The following is a 19,452-nucleotide window of genomic DNA, read 5'->3' as shown; positions in this document are numbered from 1 at the left end:
GGTAAAACAGAACAGTGAACATTTGAGCTCAGTATGCTCAATGGGCATTTCAGAATTTGTGAGGATGTTTTTTTGCATAACATGAAGGAAAAAAGCACAGTTGCCCTCGATTTTCAGTCATGCATTAAGCACAATCGTCAAAAACCTTTAGATCAACGCGTAAGTCAGCCATTACGGAATTTCACAAGCTTGGACATATCTTACTCCCACATGCATAGCCAAGTTGGGCAACTGCTGAAGTTTATGGCATACCAAGTACATGCATGCAACATTTCTAATACTATGATTGGGTGCCCTTTCTGTACAAAGATGGGTTTAAAAGATATAGATGAACATAAGTCACTGAAATTATTGTGGCCACATGCGCTCAAAAAAACAGAATTACAGAAAAAGTAAGTGTTTCAACAGCGATGTTTTTATACCTCATTTTAACGGCCATGTACACTGCATTCAAAATGGAGCTTGATTCTGTGGTCGTCATGGTGTGAGGGCGCTCAAACTCTATGAAAGCCCTGAAAACAAGAATGTGAAATCCCAAAGGCTATCAACGATGATGTCAGAGGAGATGAAATGACCAATCAACATCACTGTTTCTAATGTCACGTTGGAAGTTGTATTTTTAGAAAGTAAGATGTGATATGCTTTAGATATAAATCATTTGAGGGGAATGAAGACATTAACAAGTGGTAACTTACGCAATAATTTTTGGAATTATTAACAGATCCCGGGAAAAAAGTGGATCAAAAACATGATGGCTGAACCACGCAAGAATACTCAGTGTGTCTAAGGTTACTGTTTGCCGCACTCACACTGGTACATTCTGAGCATTTTCAGCTGTGAGATGCTCTCAACCCAAGCCAGTCACAGGGGGCATTTTGTTTTACTCACTTGCTCTCCTCAAAGTAGAGTTGTTTGCCTTTGCCGCACTGCTCAAAGAGACTGGCAATTTCTGCTTTGTACAGGTAGGAATGGGGAGGTAGATTGCTAACCTGGATTTAGCAAAAACAGAGAAGGATAAAAAAAAATCTGAAGTCAAGCTCTAACCTGTCCTGTCCAAATCGCCACACAATTCACTTAGCACGACTGCTCCATACTTTGCGGTGGGAAACACCACTACAATGGAAGTTAGCAACACACTCCAAAGAATTCCAAGCCGAGTCTCTGACGATGCACGTGGCATCGACTAATTTAGAGTCACTGATAATAATGTATGGCATCCTTCAAAGCCTTAGATTTAGATGGCATCTGTATATCTGACCAACAGGTCCCAACTTAAACCAAGGGAGCAATGGTTAAAATAAAGAATCTAATTTTCTTTACAATTTGGACCGTTCCTTACTGACCAATGGGTAATAACCAGTTTGTTTCACGACTTCTTTATTCATTGTGATATTTCTTACATTTTACATCTGACTAACCCAACCTTCAACCCCAACTATATCGAATCGGACAGGGTGCAACTGGCACGAAGACGATGGGACCTTGTTGTCTAAACAGCAGAATAAACTAACAACATTGAGGCAATGGGGGCAGATATCGCTATTACATCTTGGACAGCTGCTTCAAGTGGGTCCCCAAGCTCCTCTTTGATCAAGCCTCTTCCCCAACAAACCCCTCTGCCATCTAGTGCCTCTCCCATATGGCCCCTCCCCTTTCTGCCCCTCCCCTATCCATCCCCCTCCCAATTTGGCCCTTCTCCCATCTAGCCTCTCCTCAATCTGACCCCTCCCCAATCTGGTTCCTCCCCTTCCTAGCCGAGTGACTGCTAAATCCACCCAATCTGGCCCCTCCCTAACCTGTCTCCTCCCCCATCAAGCCCCTCTTTACTCTGACCCCGCCCCCATCTGGGCCCCTCCCCCTTCTAGCCTGATACCTACCATGACAGTGGTACAAGGGTCTTTGCCTGAGAGCTGCTTCAAAGCTTGTGCTTCATCTGGCTGCTCACAGCTGAAGTAGTTGGGGTAAAACGCTCCAGCCAGAACAATCTGACACCAAGAAAAACTCCAGTCAGAGTTGGGGTTTCATTTTAATCAGATAACGGGTTTCAAAAAGTGCTTGAGGGTTGAGAATTTTAATCTAAAAAGAGCCACTCTATAGTTCCCACGAACAGGGTCTGTACATAACGCACTCTACATGTGTATGCAAGCATTTCAGTAGGGTACGACTATATTTAGCCACAAAGTAGAAAATACTGCTTTCCTGATTGATATCCAAAACAAAACCCACTGTACAACTGCTGGCCAGCAGTAGGCTGTTCATGGAATATTGGCCAAAGCCCTGTTTCTGCTGACATATTTTCGGCAAAAATATTTGAAGCTGACATCAAAATTGGCGCTGAACTGAAAACCAAGGCTTCTATTTCAATCTCATGCAGAAGAAATCACTCCGATGACATTTCTCCTTTTATGATATCTGTGGATACCTTCAAAATCAGACGATCCTCGCCATGGTCGCTCTGACTCGGTTTCTTGTGTTTTCCCCGAGGCAGTTGGATATTGAATTTGGCCAATCGATCGCTCAGTTCCTTGATAACATCCATCACCTAGGTTACAAGAACACATAAACAAACATGTCTTCACGTATAAAAGGCATCTGTGGTCCAATACAACCTGCTCAAGCACAGTGGCTCTTATAGAATGTTTCACAGGCAACATCTCCAAGTGTAGAACCAGTTTTTACAGCCCACGATGTCCAAATCATTCAATCTGGACGTTTTGGCCACAGGGATGAAATTCTCATCGCACACAGACCCGTGGTGGGGCTCTTTGAGAAGAAACATACAATTATGCACTGCAGTTTAACAATACATTAAAAAAAACTTGAATACATTACAAAACAAACACTTACACGAGAGACGGCTAAAGACCAGACTCAGTCTCCAAAATTCCCAAATAATGTACTGTTGTGTGATTTAAAGCACATCATGATATCTACGGTCTATTCACAGCCTCCAAACTTACCTCGCGGATTCGATTTATCTGAATCATGTGCTTCTCTCCCCACTTTCTCTCATTCTGTAAAAATCAAAGATTAGAGGAAAGTTGGCGGCAATATCAAATACAGATTATGGAATTCTGACAAATGTACCAGTTCGTTTTTTTCTTAATACTTAAAAACTTACTTATAAAACAGATTTCTTGAGCTTTGATAGTGTCCTGGGTGCAGACCACGGCTTGGCAATGTAATTCTGATAATGCCCGACCAGTTTGGCATCCTTGTGAAAAGGCTCACGGCTTAGGGACTGACTCACCATGCCAGCTCGTAGGAATCCCTTGGTCTGTCGGAGATTGTCCCACTGGGTGAACGCATTCAGAATGGCGATGCAATCGCTGAATGAGTTGTTGGCCCAGTCTAGCTTGGCACTGAAATACAATGGAAAATCATAAAGATGTTGTATCCACAGCTAGATTCAATTCTGTGATAGGATGTTTGGAGTGTGGAATCAAACAATGCTTGTGTCCATAGGTAGGATACATTACTGTAATCATCTTATAACGACAGCAAATATGAACCAGGACTGGTATACGTTGCTGCTGTAAAGTTTATGCCGTCAGGGTAGGGCTTAATCTAATGGCATCGCTAACCCCACAATGCATTGCAAACACAGTCTCCCTCCATTTCCAGGACACTATCAAAAAGTAACCACGGCTACAAGTTAAAAGTTAATGCAATGTTTTCTCGACCAAAATAGCCCAACTTCTCGTTACCGTTGGTTACTCCAAAGCAAAAGCATGTTCTTGGAGGTTTTAAGTCTCAACTTGATTTTATTTCTCATTTTGTGATGTGTAGCTCACCCATAAGCCTTGAGTGGATCCTTGTAAGGCCGAGCAAAGAAGCTCTTCAAAGACAGGCTAGCACCTGCACATAAGATTAAATTCCAAGAGTATGTTAATTTGGACACCAAGAACATCTCAGAAAGCTTTGTCCTGCTCCTTGAAATGATGTACTGATTAGAGACCAATGACTGCAGTTGTCCCCAAGCCCTCCTACAGAGTCTAAAGGCAAAATGAAATACAAAATGATGTGTTAAAGTCAAGCAGAGTACCAAGGCAGTGCCACCTAAGTTAATTAAAATATGAAGGAATACAAGTAGTGAGATGGACAGATGACATAGGTGGGCAACAAATACAAAAACATTTGTAACCAGGACATTTCCAGGGTGCCGTTTTGCAGGAACAATCAGATGCAGTCCAAGAGCACCAATCTCCGGCACGCACTGTCTAGATTTTAAAGCTTGATTCCTGGTAGGCTGCCTGGTGTGCTGATATTTCTGTTTGACTCCTAAAAGACCATTACAATCTGAAATGGGTAGAATGTTCCAAAAAAGAAATATCTCCAAATATCAGAGTCATTGCTATCAGTAACTCTGTGCTGAGGTAAATGTGCCTGTGCTGGAACCATCTGACCTCCCACGTTGCCAACGATTTTACAGGAGGGGAACGTCACTTGTCTCTACTCACCAATGATAAGGCACTCCTTGAGACAGTCGAAGACGTGGCCAAGCAACAGGAGCTTGCCGATGCGGATGTCCACAGGGAGGTTCGCCAGCACCCTTCCCACGAAAGTCAGATCACCATCGCTGTCGCTGGGGGAGATCACACCACCGGTTGTTGTGGACAAAGCACCAACCTGACAGACAGGAATTGAAGCAATTGATCAAAAACACTATAACCTCTGATCAGAAGGCATGTAATCCCTGAAAAAACCTCTTGAAATCCGTAAGGAGTGTACATGAATACTTCAGGTACATGTAGGCTGCGGGAAGGAAAAAGGTTACTTGTAAACTGCTGTGTCAATGACTTTCGCTTGATGTACTGCAAACATACAAACAATCTGCTCGGAGCAGGAGCAAGAGAGGGCCTGTGTATGCAGAGCTCTGATGGTCCTTTGGTAGTAACTCGGCTTAATCGCACACATGCTTATGCACGTTTTACACCTGGCACACTGAGTACACATGACCAATTTCTGTTTGAACGCATGGTCTCCGCATGTGCTTGGGGCGTGTCCAAGAGATCATTTGAAAAACCTCCTACCGGCCCCTCTTCTTTGCTAGAGAGGTACACTTCAACTCGGAGTAGATAAGGAACGTTGTATGGGAAACTGTGAAACTGTTACTTCTAGACTGGTTCCTGACCCTTTTCCAAAGTGTGCAATGTCATGAAAGGAAGGAAGCCAGCCTACTTGGCTCCTCGAGTTAGGCAAGGTTTTTTCCTCCTTGGTCTGTGGCAACTGATCTATAAATGGGACCACGGAAACCTCAATAACCTTCAATCTTGACAGTTAAAAAATATTTCAAATCTTGTCCAACGTATTGAGTAATTTGACAAATGTCCCCGTCTTGTGACTTTTTCTGTTTCCATGGTAACATACTGGTTAGTACCGAACCCTTGAAGACAATGAAAACTTTATTATTATCCAGCTCTAAAGCAATCCTACACACTGGAATCAATTCATTACCTCTTTGAGGAGTAGAACAGTCCTTGTGATATTGTCTAGGTTAGGAGGTTCCAAGGCCAGGGCCAAGATGGCTCTGGGTTCCCCTAGGTCAAGCATCTTGACTTGAAGAATCAGACGCTCCAATGGACAACGCTGACAATAAATCAAACCAAAGATGACATCAAAGCAAGTCAATAATCACCGAGGGAACACTGCAATTCAGCATAAACATAAAAAAAATCTTTGTTATGGAACTTGAAACTTGGTAATTCTCCACTTTTATAATACACTTGTAGTCTTTGATTTCCTTTTTTTTTACATTTCACAATAAACTGATTACAATGAGTATACAACTGTATAAATATGAATTCATACTAAGCAACTTCATACCCTCATTTCTGGGATTCCATAATCTTGGATGCAGTCCTCATAGAATTCCCTGGTGACGAGTCTGTAGACCTTACCTGACGACACACGACCAGCTCGCCCTGTAAGCACAACAAAGACGGCCCATTCTTGAGGTGATACGTACATCAACAAGAGCTCTGACTAACCCCCCCCCACCTTAAAGGGTCCGTGATGCAAATTTTACTTCGGAAAATGTTTTGTGTAACTTTTTACTTATATGTAAGAAAACCATCTAACATCCCTTTTTGGTTACTGTCATTCATTAATAAGTGCACTTTTTTTTTTTAACATTTTACAATTTTCTATAATATCCTGACCAATGAGGAGTGCTGTTGTCGCAATGATGTCATAACAAGAAAAACTGTTCATGGGTGGGGGTCAGTTCTATCTGTAAACCTAAAACCTGCTCACTGAGAAAAACAGCGAGAAACATGTCGTGAAATAAAGCAAGTCACTAAAATAACCAAACTTTACAGAAGCCAGGTATCCAGACTTTTGCTCATTAATAGGCAAGTTACACTGGCACTGAATTCTTTTATCCCCCTATTCGACCAATCTGATACGCACAGTTTCTCCACTCTTTTTTCCTTTGAAATAAACGTGAGAACTTCACCTTTCCTCTGGATGGCATTGGCTTTGGAAGCCCACTGAAGTTTGAGGCTTTGATAGTTAGTCTCTGGGTCGCACACCATGCACTTAGTCAGCATGAAGTCAATGACTGTTCATGACCAAATAAAACCAAAAGGGAAAAATGATTGAATTCAACACCAGGAGAAGGCAGATCATTTTGAACACAAAAATGGATAATTTGCTGTAAATTTTGACAAAGTATAAAAATTCAGATGTACGACACAAAATTCAACCGTAAGACAGATGCTAGAGCTCAATGCTCGTTTACCGAGTTGTACAATTTTCAACTGCTTGATTTCCATCAGAAAGCAAGGGTGATCTTCCCTGACCTTTGAACCTGATGAACCCAAGCAAGTATATTTCAGGTACACATCCAAGCTCGAATGCAAAAAAACTTCCTGTTTGACCAAACAGGAAGTCAGTGAAGAATATGCATTATAAAAGTATAGTTACATGAAATGTAAGAGCGAATCCCACAAAATAGGCCCGAAGGCCATTTTTCTCCTGCACATGTAAATTTGTTTTAGCTTGCGTTAGAAAGAGCAAACTTAGCTTTTTGTTTTGATGTATCACTTGGTTCTAATGAAAATGAGCATCATGAGGGTGAAAAATATTGAAGTCTGTTACATATGCTGCAGTTTTTTTATCTTTGTGACCCAAATGAAGAATATCCTCTCACCATATTTGATATCGGGCACAGTGATAGAGCTCTCTGCAATGTTAGTTGCTAAGATGACTTTCCTGAAGCCATCCTGTGCCTTGACAAATGCCCTGGCTTGCTCTTGGGTGGTGATTGTTGAGTGAAGTGGCAACACCCACAGCCTATGAACAATTAAATGATTAGCCACTCTCAAAGTGTACTTTATACAAATACATTGGTAGCCAATTCATCAACTTAGCTGTACATTAGAGAGTGCCAGAGAGTCATTTTATTTGTAGATAAACATGAACCCCCTTCAGCTTCCTACTTTACTAATTACTTTCATTCACTCTAGATTTTGGGCTCATTGCATCAACGGTAGGTCTGAGAATTTACTTTTCCAGGTATAATGGGGCCAAAACCCCATCAGCCATGGCATGTTACAACGCATTCAACTCATTTTGGATTTTGACGTTTCTGCAGGTAATCCAGATGTTGCAATTTAAGCTACTGCGGTACTTTCTGAACGTACTCCCGATTTACTTTCGATTCTTACTCTCATCTCTATAACTAGCTTCTCTTGTGACTGGTCTTATGACAGGTCTTGTGACTGGTCTTATGACTGGTCTCGAAACTGGCCTCATGACTGGTCTTGTGACTGGTTTTCTGACTGGTCTCGAGACTGGCCTCGAGACTGGCCTCGAGACTGGTCTTGTGACTGGTCTTTTGACTGGTCTTGTGACTAATCTCTTGATGGTCTGGACTTCTTGACTACAGCGCCTGAAAAAAGGAATGACAGAATTTACTGAAAGAAGCTTAACCTACCTGTGGGTAGGACCCACACTGGCCAACAACTGATCCAGTTGGTTTATCTCGGCCAATCCTGAAATGGAACACAAAAATGATCGGTTCGGTTCTCACATGTACAACAACATGCAGAAAGCTCGAAAACATGTTCCAAGTCTGCAGCCTATTAGTCTTTGAACAGATTAGACCTAAAAGTTTCAATACATCAAATGCTAATAAAAACACATGTAAGGCATTGAACAGGGATTAATGTAAGAACCCTTTCACTTTTCAGCCTAGCTCCTTGACGTTGATTTCATTGATTATTCCTCCTTGTATTGGTCTGGATTACCCTTAACTCACAATACCCCTCAACCTGTTTTTCAGAGAAAAGGAAACATTGTGTGGAACTGTCCAAGTCCACACGTCTTCTAACTGTACATGACACAGACTTTTTGTGTTCAGAGATCCAAACCAGGTATGTAAGGCTATCAAAGGAGATGTAATTTTAATCTGAAAAATGTACAACTTCATGGGGTTTTTACGTAAGCATAGGTTGCATGCCCCACCTCTCTCTTTCTCCCCAATGAGGGGGTGCTTCTGCACAGAATCCATTGACTGCAGTTCTTCTTATGCAATCAAAACACCTGGGCTTACCTGGTAGAAAGACTAAGACTGTACCCCTGTGTTTAGCCCGACCACTCTTCTCATGATCTCTGGAACAGAGAACAATGAAACATTCAATATTAAATGTAATTATCCACAGGAGCATTTTAAGCTACAACGATTCGTGTTTGACACCTGCTTTGGCTTGAACAAAGCAAAATTAATTGGAATGGAACTTGGACATAGCTGAATCCAAAATAATACTCTTGCAGTTTATGTTAACCAATTGACTTACAAAGCTCTTTTACTGAAATTTTCCAACTGATAATCCTCTTTTACGGGTGTTTCTGGCCACATTACCAAGCGTCACCATGAACGTTGTCCAATGCAGTGTAACCCTTATGTAGGATCAGTTCAATCCAACTCCGGGGGAGTTATCCGGCCCTATTTTAGCAAATTTCCGACTGGCAATGATCTTTTATTGCCAATCTCTGGTCATACCACCCAGTGTCCCCGTGAATTTTCAATACACGGTGAGACCAACTTAGCTTTGAGGTCAATCCGACTCCATCACTCTGTGGGAATTCAGCTTCTTCCTGTCACAGTTACCATTCCAGATTGCAGTTTTCGGCAACAAGGTCTGTTCCGAGTTCTACCATCGCAAGGGCAGCAAATATCGTTGGCAAATATATTACTGGGGTCTGCAACCACGGACAATACCCACCCTTGTTCAGCCACTTCCAGCTCATCAAATTGGACAATCAAAGCTCTGGCTAGGTCATAGGCTTCACTCGTTACTGCCGGTTCCCCGTTTTCACTTTCAATGTACTGTAAAACCAAATACAAGCATTTTTAATATGGACATTATGGTATGACCAAACGGGAATATTAAAAGTTTGGGAACAAGAAAAAGGATTCTGCTCTTAAAATTTGATTTAGTTGGGTTGTAAGCCATAAACTTCCCAGACCTTCCAAATTCAATCAGGCAGGGTGAGAAAAGGTAGAGCCAACGTAACTCTTTCTTTATATGGAGCTTTCACTTGAAAAACAATGTATGTGTAATGGGTGCAATGAGTTTTAGGCAGAGCAGAGGATTCAGGAAGACTTTTGCAAGTGTTTTGGGTTCATTAATACTTCTCAAAAATGAGAAATTAAAGATTTAGCCCATTTGGTTTTACAATATCCTACAACATTCTTATATGGAAAAAAGTGCAGGCAATGTAGGGTTAACTCGACGTGGGTGTTGTTTCATTGACAAGAAAGAGTTCAGGTTTTATTTTCACAGACTTTTATCAAGGACGTAGGACACCTGTCTCACCGGTCCCAGATGTGAGATGTCCTCCACATAATGCTCTTGCACGTCGTAAATTCTGCCCTCAATGTTCACAACCGGTGCATCTTCCAACTTTCCCGCGATGGGCATGGCAAAGTAATGTGCAAACATCGAGGTGTCAAAGGTCGCCGACATTAAAATAATCTGTCACATAAAAAAGGAAAGTGAAGTCAATGAACAAAAGAAATGTGAATAATTTGGGCCAATTCTAGCATTCTAGGGTGACAATTTGAAAAGGGAAAAAAGGTAATCCTACCTTAACGTGTCTGGAGTTTGACCTCTGTAGCTTCCGGGTCACGAGCAGGGCAAAGTCCATCTCCTGATCACGTTCATGCACCTGAAGAGAAGCAAAATACATCAACAACTGATAACCAAGATTGAAACATGGCATTCTGGTATGAACCTCATAAAATAGCAAAGTGTAGAGATAATTGCCGAGTAAATATCTGGTATATGAATGGCTCTTACATTTTGCTGAGCTAAATATTAATCTATTGACACCTCTCACACTGTCTGCAATTCCTGTGGGCAGCCAAGTTTGCAGAAATATCATCTTTTCTAGGTGTCAGAAGTAATCTCAAAATGTACATTTACCCCTTCCTTTGAAAGAAGGCTGTATTTTTATTCAATAGATTTAGTAGAAGTGTTTAGTATTTAGTGTTTTGATAGCCGAGTGAGATGTCTCGATATTGAATGGATGATTCTTTTGCTTTTGTACTGCCGGAAAGTCATACTTTTTCAGCCCACGTAGGTAAAATTACGACTGTGACAAAAAAAAGAATATTTCCCCAGCCAAGAAGGTGGTAATAAAATCCAGTCTCTTCTGACTAAATACGAGGCATCCAGCACTATGGCTATGTCATTTGTTTAGAAACTGCACATGCGTTTTTTAACTGATGAATAGCTAGCCCCAACTCTAGACACAACATTCAGACATGGTTTAACACTGCGGTACTGCAGGGCACACAGTCAGGGTCCCATTTCATGTTGCTTCTCGGCACACAAAGCCTTCAGCGTATTCATGTGTACCAGCTACATGTATTTGTATTGTACTGAGACAACTTGATATAACTTATATTTTGTCAAAACGTGTAGAAATGGAATGTTCATTGTAAGACGGGGTGCTGGGTCTCGTATAAGCCTCGACTTTCTACCCAGCATCCTGCATTTTCGTTTATTGTAAATGAATTAATATCATAACATTGCGTATCTTGTTAATCTGAATTTATTTTCACTGTTCGTCCACCTGCAATGTTAACGAAGATGTGAAATAAACCAAACCAAACCAAACCACACCAAGTAACCATATACATTGTGCTAGTAACCCACATACCCTACATGAGCATATGTTACTCACACGACCTTGTGTCAGAGGTCATTGGAACTGGAACTGCCTTATTGAGTCGGATATTGCCCAATTAACACGTGTCGAGCCAGTGTTTGGACAGTATAGCTCACTGGCACGACGACATACAAATTCACTGTCACTCTTTGAACAATTCATTACAATCCACACACTGTACGTTAAGACACCGTACCTCATCAAGAATGATGTGTGTGTATTTGTTCATGGTGCGGCTGTTCACTAGCCTCTGCAACAGTACACCGGTGGTAACGAACGTAAGCCTGGTGTCATCGGAAACACATCGATCCATGCCAACCTGATACAAACAAACAAATGTAAGACCAAGGGTCACAGATGGTTTTACTCTCAGTTTACCAGCCAAAAACGTGGGCACTGCCTTGTTTAACAAAGCAGTCAGTAATGAACATAACAAGAAAATCTGCACAGGGGTTGGCATATTTTGACAGTTTGGGCATGCTTACATCACATAATGGGAATATTCTGTCGATGTCTTCAAGAGCTTACTGGCAGAGTAAACGTGACAGGCTTGTATACTAGAAGTGATGGGTTTTAAGTCAAACTTGTGCAATATCTTGAGAAACAAGTCCTTGACTGAGATGACTCCATACAGTGCTTTGTGATCACAGGAATGACTATGTACTTTAGACAGTTTCAGTTGCTCAATGAACAGTTGTTCGTTCTGACTGACCGCACTTTGATTCACTATGAATGAGCTACAGAACCAAACCCACTCTGGATACAGGATAACTGACTCTCTGAACAGTCTTGTTACAAACCTTCCTGAATCCTCCAAGAGTTAGGCAGTTCCATGTAAAGTATCATCACCTGAACTTTTTGTTCCTCATTCCTACAAAATATTCCTAAATCTTCTTCGGGAATGGCTGTTAACCCTTACCCCAGGCCCTTTTACTAGGAACCATCCTGCATCCTCCGAAATCCTCCGATTTCCAACATGAAAAAATTGCATTCAGCCCAAATCTTTCAAAATCCTCTGGCATTTCCTGTCATTATGTTGAGGCAGTGCGAATGGCACTCTTGAGCTGTGCAGTTGATTCAAAAGAAATATCGGGCTGAATTTGTGCTTGACTAAGCACAAACAACATAAGGACTAATTCACAACCTTCATGTATGGCATCCTTTGAAATCAGCCAAGCATTTCTGCCATACACCCTGAATCCTCCAAATTCCTCTATTTTGCAGAAAAGGATTTGGGAGGGTAAGGGTTAAGCCTAGTTTCTATACAGTTGTCACAATCGACGACAGTCGGCAAGATATCAAGACGGTGACATATGAAGAAGAGATGGTGTGTGACATCATTCCATCAAATTATTGAAACAAGATGGCATCTGAAACCCATCATTTCTGACTGATATGCCTTTTTATAATAGAAAATAGGTTTGCGGTAGCACCATGGACGTATCTCTTTTGTGAGTATTTGCGGTTCTGAAAAGAACCAGAGGTATTCGACATTTCGAGCTGTATGCTCTGCTCGTCATCAGGAGAATGCCGGATACTGACTGGGAGTGGAGCTTAAGTAGTCTGGTGGATGCCTTTTTATGGTTATTCTATTTCTTGAAGTTAAACTGGCACTGTAATCCAATACACATGGACTTCATCTACTGTCAGTTATGAGGTGGGGACAGGCAAGATGGGCATGATACTCAAAGCAACAGCGATATTGCTGAACACCCCCTCCTATCACTGCCCATTTGTATGGGCCACCTCTGACAACTTGACGCAGAAGGCTGGCCAAGTTGAACATGATCCAACTTTATCGACTGTCTGGTCTGTGTTTGTGTCCATGTTCGCATCAGTCATAATGAAGTATTTAGAATTTATTGAACACTGCAATTGCTTAAGCAATGCTTTCTGTGTCTCTTTATGACAATAAAGACGGAAACTGGTCTTAATACATGTAGTCTCTTTTTAAATCACAATAAGGTAAGGGTAGGTAAACAAGGCACTGCGGAATTGCGCCCACCTCAGAAACCAAATCTAACCTGGTACCCGACGAGACTTCCCAGCTGCCAACGCCGTTCCTCGCAGACCCGTCGGGCGATGCTGATGGCGGCGATACGGCGGGGCTGGGTCACGATGATGTTACAGTGCTTGTCTTGGATGGCGTAGTAATCCAAGATATACTGAGGCACCTGGGTTGTCTTACCGCTCCCTGTAGGTCCCTGAATAATCGCCACTGAATGGGCCTCAATGGTGTTCACAACCTGACGGCAATGGATACACAACTTCAGTTAATAAAACTTCATTAGAGCAGAGAAACTCACAGTGGACTCACGATAAACCTTTTGTGAGTTAAACTTGAGTAAAATCTGGTACACTGGGTTACCTATTACACTTAAACGTAACGATTTGAATTCACCAAACTAAAGACACTGTTGCTATACATGTACCTCGTGATTTGGGGCAAGCTTTTGCATAGCAACCACTATCTCTGGAATGGACTGGTTCCTTTGTGCCCTTCTTATCCATTGAAAATGGCGTATTGACGCAAGGTATCTCTTACCGGTATGTAAAGCAAAAGCTTGCAAGCCCGAATCACGAGGTATAGCAACAGTGTCTCTAATATGGGGAATTCAAATTGTTATGTTCACGCGAATCTTACCATATTTCATTCAAATTCAATTCACAAAAGACTTATTCTTGTCCTAACATTCTTTCAGCTCCATCAACTGAATTCATTGAGCTATGTACTGGACCTTTGGCGTTGGAGACTCTCAAAGCACTTTGTTGTCAGCAAAGACCAGATCATATAAGGTTTTGGCCAGATATCTTCTAGGTTGACAAGGACGAGCCATGACCCCTTAGGCCACTCTACACCACCTTGTTACTCATTGTACTCGTAAATGAACTCTCACTAGAACCCAATGGCTTTTTGATAATTAATAATATTATCACCAATCACACCCACACCATCCTCTGAATGCCACGCCCATCCCAGATCCAAATACCCCCCTTCACATCTTTTACATTTAATAATATTCCAAAAAAAAAATAAGGAGCAAAGTTCCACCTGCTCACTGAACTCTGTGATCGGGAGTGCCGGATTGTAAGTGTGATCGAAGTTGTAGTTGTGGTAGACTCGGGATGCAAGCTCTGCAGGAATATCGTTGGGCAAGCTGAAGACGTCACTCTCCGTCATGCTCTCCAAATCTGGTCGTGCATGCAACAACATTTAAATCAACAGTTAACTGAGAATTACTGGCCATGAGCTCAGTTATTGGTGCTTTTAACACTGTGCTTAAATCTTAATGATATGGGAAACGACAGATAATTTAAACCCTGAAAGTCCCCTCATCCACACCCTGTATGTTCTCTCCAATATTGTTGTTATGTACTTATTTTGGTCATTCCATGAGGTTGGGGCACAATTTGTAACGGTGTCCTTGTTACATGGGTACCTTTTACCGTCTGTCATGACCTGTAGAGCAGGTCATTTACTCTCTAGAAATAACACACATCTGTGTATTCAGCCTTGCAAGAAGTATAACAATGCCAATTTGGAATCCAAATGCAGGGAAGTGGCTGTTGATTTATACGGAACCCATGTTACAATTGACACCATCACAAATAATGCCCCACCCTCATGGAATGACCCCTTTTAAAATTGCCCACAAGACAGCTGAAAACATTGATTCAGCTTGTTCACTCCGCTGTCTTAGGCCTAACCAGGAATAGTTGTGTTTCCAGTTTAACACTCGACCTAATCTGCAAAATGATGAAGAAACCACTGTACATGTATATCGTTTTATTAGTGTAAACCCCAGACTCTATTTTTTGTGTACTTCCCCATGCATATTTTCTAGTTTGCTAATATTTTAACTTTGTCCCCTTGAAAAAAAGTTAGCTTCCTCTGTCGTCACTTCACCCAAAGCCATCTGCCGTACTTTCTATATTCAGAGATTCTTTAACCACTTACCTGGTGGTTTTAACCCTAACAGTCCTCAATCCTTCACCTGTTGGTGGACTGAGGACTGTTAGGGTTAATTCCTGTACATGTTCAATGCAAATAGGTGAGTGTATTTATACCGAAATTAATTGACCATCAATCCTACCTTAATATCTACAAGTAGGCTAAAAATGGGGCATATTAATGGCATATTAATGAATAGACTGCCAAATTGCATTCCAAACTACATGATCATTTCGCGACATGTGCGGCGCCTGACTGAAATCAAAACTAATGGCAAATTCTAGCTTTGATATTGGGAATTTACGCACAGTTGAAGAATTCCAGGCCTAAAATTCTACGTGGCTATATTCGGATTGAAAAAAACTCTTCTTTGTTCTTAATCTGGCCGATGTTAATTCAAAATGACGCAGTTCATTTGAAATGAAGAGAGGACAGTACTGAAGAGGAAAAAGTGAACGTGTTCTGAGACCACAATGCAACCAAATGAGAATGCATGACATTGTGCACGGAATGCAATACACACTGCCATCCATCGTTTTGCCCATACTTTTCAAAATCATAGTGATACGCACAAGACTGGTGGTCTATGCATTTTTATGTCTGTGGTTTTTACCTACCGACCCATAGTCATATTTTTTCAATGTAACAGGAAACAACTATTTTTTTATTTGGCCTTCAGGAGCGTGTCACGTTAGCCTGATTTTATTGGCATGTTTCTCTGCCCTGAACGTTTCTGGTCTGCAAAGCTCTCAGGATATCTACACGTAGCTCACTGCTAATGACTGAACCCACCCGACAGACTAGTGTGGATGCTCCTGGCTCCAATATCGCCCCCTGCTGCTCCGCCCCCATGATCCTGCAATCGCTCCTCCTCCCATTGCTTTTGGTACTGCTGGACGTATTCCTGCTGGTGATAGGCATCTTGTGGGTTGCTAGGCAACAAAGACATCACACAGTGTCAGACTGGACGATTTGGGTATGCCCTAAGCTACTTTACTCATCAGCAAGACCACAGATATGGATTTTTGGAAGTCAAGGGAGCCTGGATATTGGGTTGACAAACCATGTACTTAAACCTTCACCATTTATAATGTAGGATTTGGTCTCTTTTGTTTGCATATTATAGGCTGTGTCTTCAGATTTGGTTTCAGAATTGGTCCTGGATTTCTGGGACTTTAATCTAACTTCTACTTGCATTTTTTTTTGTCTTTGGCTTAATCGTGGTGGTAGGTCTTACACTGGTTAGTCTCCTCAATGTCTGTATCTCTAATCAATAAATTCCTGGTGTATCTGCCTTCCAAAACCCTAAGTTTAGTTCATTGTAACTTAATGTAACTCCTTGAAGCTAATGTTAATGTTAGGCCATGTCCAAATCATTTGGCTACGGCCGGAATTTACACACGACTTCACGGGAACTGGCCGCGGCTACCACCATAGACTCGTGCGTAATTTCCAGCTTTAGCCAAGTGATTCGGACACGGCCTTACTTTCTGAGTTAGCGCACCAGGAAACACGTGTATGTACAGCGCCCTCTACTGTAGCTTCCATGATCTACACCTTAATTCATTTCACTCAGATATCAAAGCGTTTCTCTCTTCCAACAAAATTAAACCTGCCGACATTCAATACTGTATTAATGGCCCCACCAGTGAGTCTAGATTTGTCCCAAATCATTTTACTGTGTCATTTAAGGAGTTTCTTTCAGCCAGTGGCTTATAAGTCAGGATACCAGACCTGATGATTCCAACTACATGTATTTTCATCTAATCAAGGGTCCAGTATCACCCAATGTCCACATGACCCAAACCCCCAGTGTCGGGTAATAGCCGAGATATTCTAAACTCATCCTGTCCATGTTGGGACATACAGGTACTTCCAGCTGTGTCGACGTGCATAATGAGATGTGTATTGTTTTCTTTTGCAAGTCGGCCACATGTAACACAATACTGCTTCCTACACCGTTTTGGGAGATTGGTGCATGTTTTCGAAGTGTCTACCAACATTAACAGCCTGCATGCACATGTACATCTAAACATAGGATCCACCCAAGGCTTTCCCTGTGACCCTTGACATGTTGTTTCATGGTGTACTTATATCCATGGGTGATACCAGAACGAAGATTTTATCAAGTGTCATCAGGGAATCTTTGATCAGGGAACCAGACTACTGGTTTATCAAGAGGCTTCATTCTCTACACACAGGGCCTTAAATGGGATTATGAAGCATGCATGTATGTACAGTCACAGTTTCACATATCATCAAACAAGCATTAATTGCGCATGTTGCATGAGAGGACTGACTTATCAAAATACTGTGCTTTTTATGTTATTGTACATGCACATTTAGATGGAAGAGGTGTACATTCACTACATTGATCAAGCTTGAAAGATAAATATCCGACAGCGTTTAATCAATGAAACAAATATCGGCCTACATCAAGAAAGTCCTCTTCCATGTTTCTCAGCCAATGCAAATAAATTTGACAATCATCTGCGAGAGGGACTCATGATGGTGTGAATTAAGAAAATATGCACAAACTCAGCTTGCATTCGGAACAAATAAAAAAAATACATATATATTTCTGTGTCCTAAACTGTAGCGATGCCACAGCAAGAGGAGATGGATAGTGACTGAACTATGAAGTATACTTTGCTGTCTTCTGTTTAGTCAAATGTTTTTTTAATAGCTGGCACTGAACTGACATTATATAATTGCTAGAGGCCTATTCCCCCTTCCAAAATATTCAAACAGGCGAGTGATGCAAAATCCACGCACTAGGTGGCCAGCCAGCTGTCTCAGTAGCCAGCTAGCTACGACTGTATGACATGGAATAGTAGCCCTCTTATGCCCTAGTCCGAGTAAACTGAACCCTACAAATCGCCTTAACATTTGGACATGGTCGCATGTAAAAAAAAAGGCGATTTCTACGGTCAAAGTTACTCAGACTACAGCAACACTATAGAGAGTACAGTGGGGCTTAGCCCAGGTTGGACGTTGTCTTCATTTACACTACGACTAATGTCCAGGGTATAAAAGTCCTCCTACAATGCACAATTTTTTTCAACGTTTTTCTCAAATTTTTACCTGGCAAAGACAGCTCAAATGTCGTTCACAAGTGCCTTGTATCCCGAATTCCTAAAATGCTGCGTTGAAATTACTAAATACGCCCGCGGACAAGGTAATTTCAACACAGCATTTCCAGAATTTGGGATACAAGGCACTTGTGAATGACACTCAAGCTGTCTTCGCCAGGTAAATATGTGAGAAAAAACGTTGAAAACATTTGGAATTGTAGGAGGACTTTCATACCCTGAACGTCAGTCGCAATGCAATGTAGACAACATCTAACCTAGGCCAGTCGGCTGGTGGAATAGACCTTTTTCACCACACATGGACCGCCTTGGCCACTGTGATCGTATGTATATTCCTACGGGCAGCTTCAGCCACGTGCAAGCGCATGTGCCAACGCTGCATACTTGACTAGTTTATCTTGAATAGGTAGATTACCATCACAACACTTATGCACTCATTACCATCACAACAAATCAGAGGTCCAGCACGATCGTGATATCACTGGGAAAAGGTCTATGGCCGACTAGGTGAGTGGTGCCAGGTATTCTGTAACTGTTCCAAAAGATGATAGCAGGAGGCAAGGCCAAGGATGCAAAAGAAAGAGCATGACGGGATCAACCCACTTCCCCTCCCTCCACCCAGCCTCTACTTTCTTCGCAATTCTTACCGTCTGTAGCTGGGGACTTGAGCTGCGTCCGCCGCCTCGGACACTTCACGTGGTTGACATCTCCCCCAGCCACCCGTGCTGCTCTTTGCTAGCGTGTCAGGCATACGAGGATTCTTCACCCCGAGTTTAAAGAAGTCATTGATGTGGTCAAACGTCAGCTCTGTCGTTAAACGGCTCATTGTGGCATTGGTGAGAAGTCGTCAACGACTGGCAAAGAAACTGTTAGGCTGTCATGTTTCAAAGCCAGCAAAATATCCGTGACAAAATGTCCCGCACTCCACAGAAATGCTCAAGCCTTCATATATGTACGTGGACGGCTACTAAACATGACATATCTGACGCATGTGCGCTACCTTAACACCTAAAAGTTGGAACTCTCGATTTTACACCAACATTAAAACACATGTTGACGTTGGGGAACCGCACTGGGTAAGTGTGTGCCGTTTTGTCAATCCTGTCGGCTTCTTTTCGTTGTGGATTCGAGCAAAAAAGAAGCCCACGCAGTGCCAGTGGTGATGTTTTTTGGTCATTATAACAGGTGCAAATCGTTCCAAGGAATTTAAACGACTCCCCGAGGGCA

General features: G+C 42.0%; 1 protein-coding gene across 1 annotated transcript in view; it reads right to left on the bottom strand.

Annotated features, from left to right (window-relative positions):
• Positions 1 to 19,230, bottom strand: part of tdrd9 (tudor domain containing 9) — a 48,662-nt gene extending 29,432 nt beyond the window's left edge. The window contains exons 1-22 of the mRNA XM_022251301.2: positions 18,873 to 19,230; positions 15,926 to 16,065; positions 14,234 to 14,373; positions 13,206 to 13,427; positions 11,378 to 11,500; positions 10,096 to 10,176; positions 9,825 to 9,983; positions 9,231 to 9,334; positions 8,558 to 8,616; positions 7,940 to 7,997; positions 7,154 to 7,296; positions 6,458 to 6,562; positions 5,827 to 5,924; positions 5,458 to 5,589; positions 4,461 to 4,629; positions 3,795 to 3,858; positions 3,251 to 3,362; positions 2,961 to 3,014; positions 2,423 to 2,542; positions 1,878 to 1,985; positions 889 to 989; positions 423 to 512 (exon numbers count right to left, since the gene is read on the bottom strand). Of these exons, the coding sequence (XP_022106993.2) occupies positions 423 to 512; positions 889 to 989; positions 1,878 to 1,985; positions 2,423 to 2,542; positions 2,961 to 3,014; positions 3,251 to 3,362; positions 3,795 to 3,858; positions 4,461 to 4,629; positions 5,458 to 5,589; positions 5,827 to 5,924; positions 6,458 to 6,562; positions 7,154 to 7,296; positions 7,940 to 7,997; positions 8,558 to 8,616; positions 9,231 to 9,334; positions 9,825 to 9,983; positions 10,096 to 10,176; positions 11,378 to 11,500; positions 13,206 to 13,427; positions 14,234 to 14,373; positions 15,926 to 16,065; positions 18,873 to 19,051 (2,561 nt within the window). The 5' untranslated portion in view covers positions 19,052 to 19,230. The remainder of the gene's footprint in view (positions 1 to 422; positions 513 to 888; positions 990 to 1,877; positions 1,986 to 2,422; positions 2,543 to 2,960; positions 3,015 to 3,250; positions 3,363 to 3,794; positions 3,859 to 4,460; positions 4,630 to 5,457; positions 5,590 to 5,826; positions 5,925 to 6,457; positions 6,563 to 7,153; positions 7,297 to 7,939; positions 7,998 to 8,557; positions 8,617 to 9,230; positions 9,335 to 9,824; positions 9,984 to 10,095; positions 10,177 to 11,377; positions 11,501 to 13,205; positions 13,428 to 14,233; positions 14,374 to 15,925; positions 16,066 to 18,872) is intronic.
• Between the last annotated feature and the right edge of the window lie 222 nt (positions 19,231 to 19,452).

This window comes from Acanthaster planci, linkage group LG01 (assembly GCF_054643075.1).
Source record: "Acanthaster planci isolate LZ-2023a linkage group LG01, COTS_SCS, whole genome shotgun sequence".
In the NCBI taxonomy this organism is placed as follows: domain Eukaryota; kingdom Metazoa; phylum Echinodermata; class Asteroidea; order Valvatida; family Acanthasteridae; genus Acanthaster; species Acanthaster planci.
Note: the sequence above shows the minus strand (reverse complement) of the source record. Positions and strands in the feature narration are given on the sequence as shown.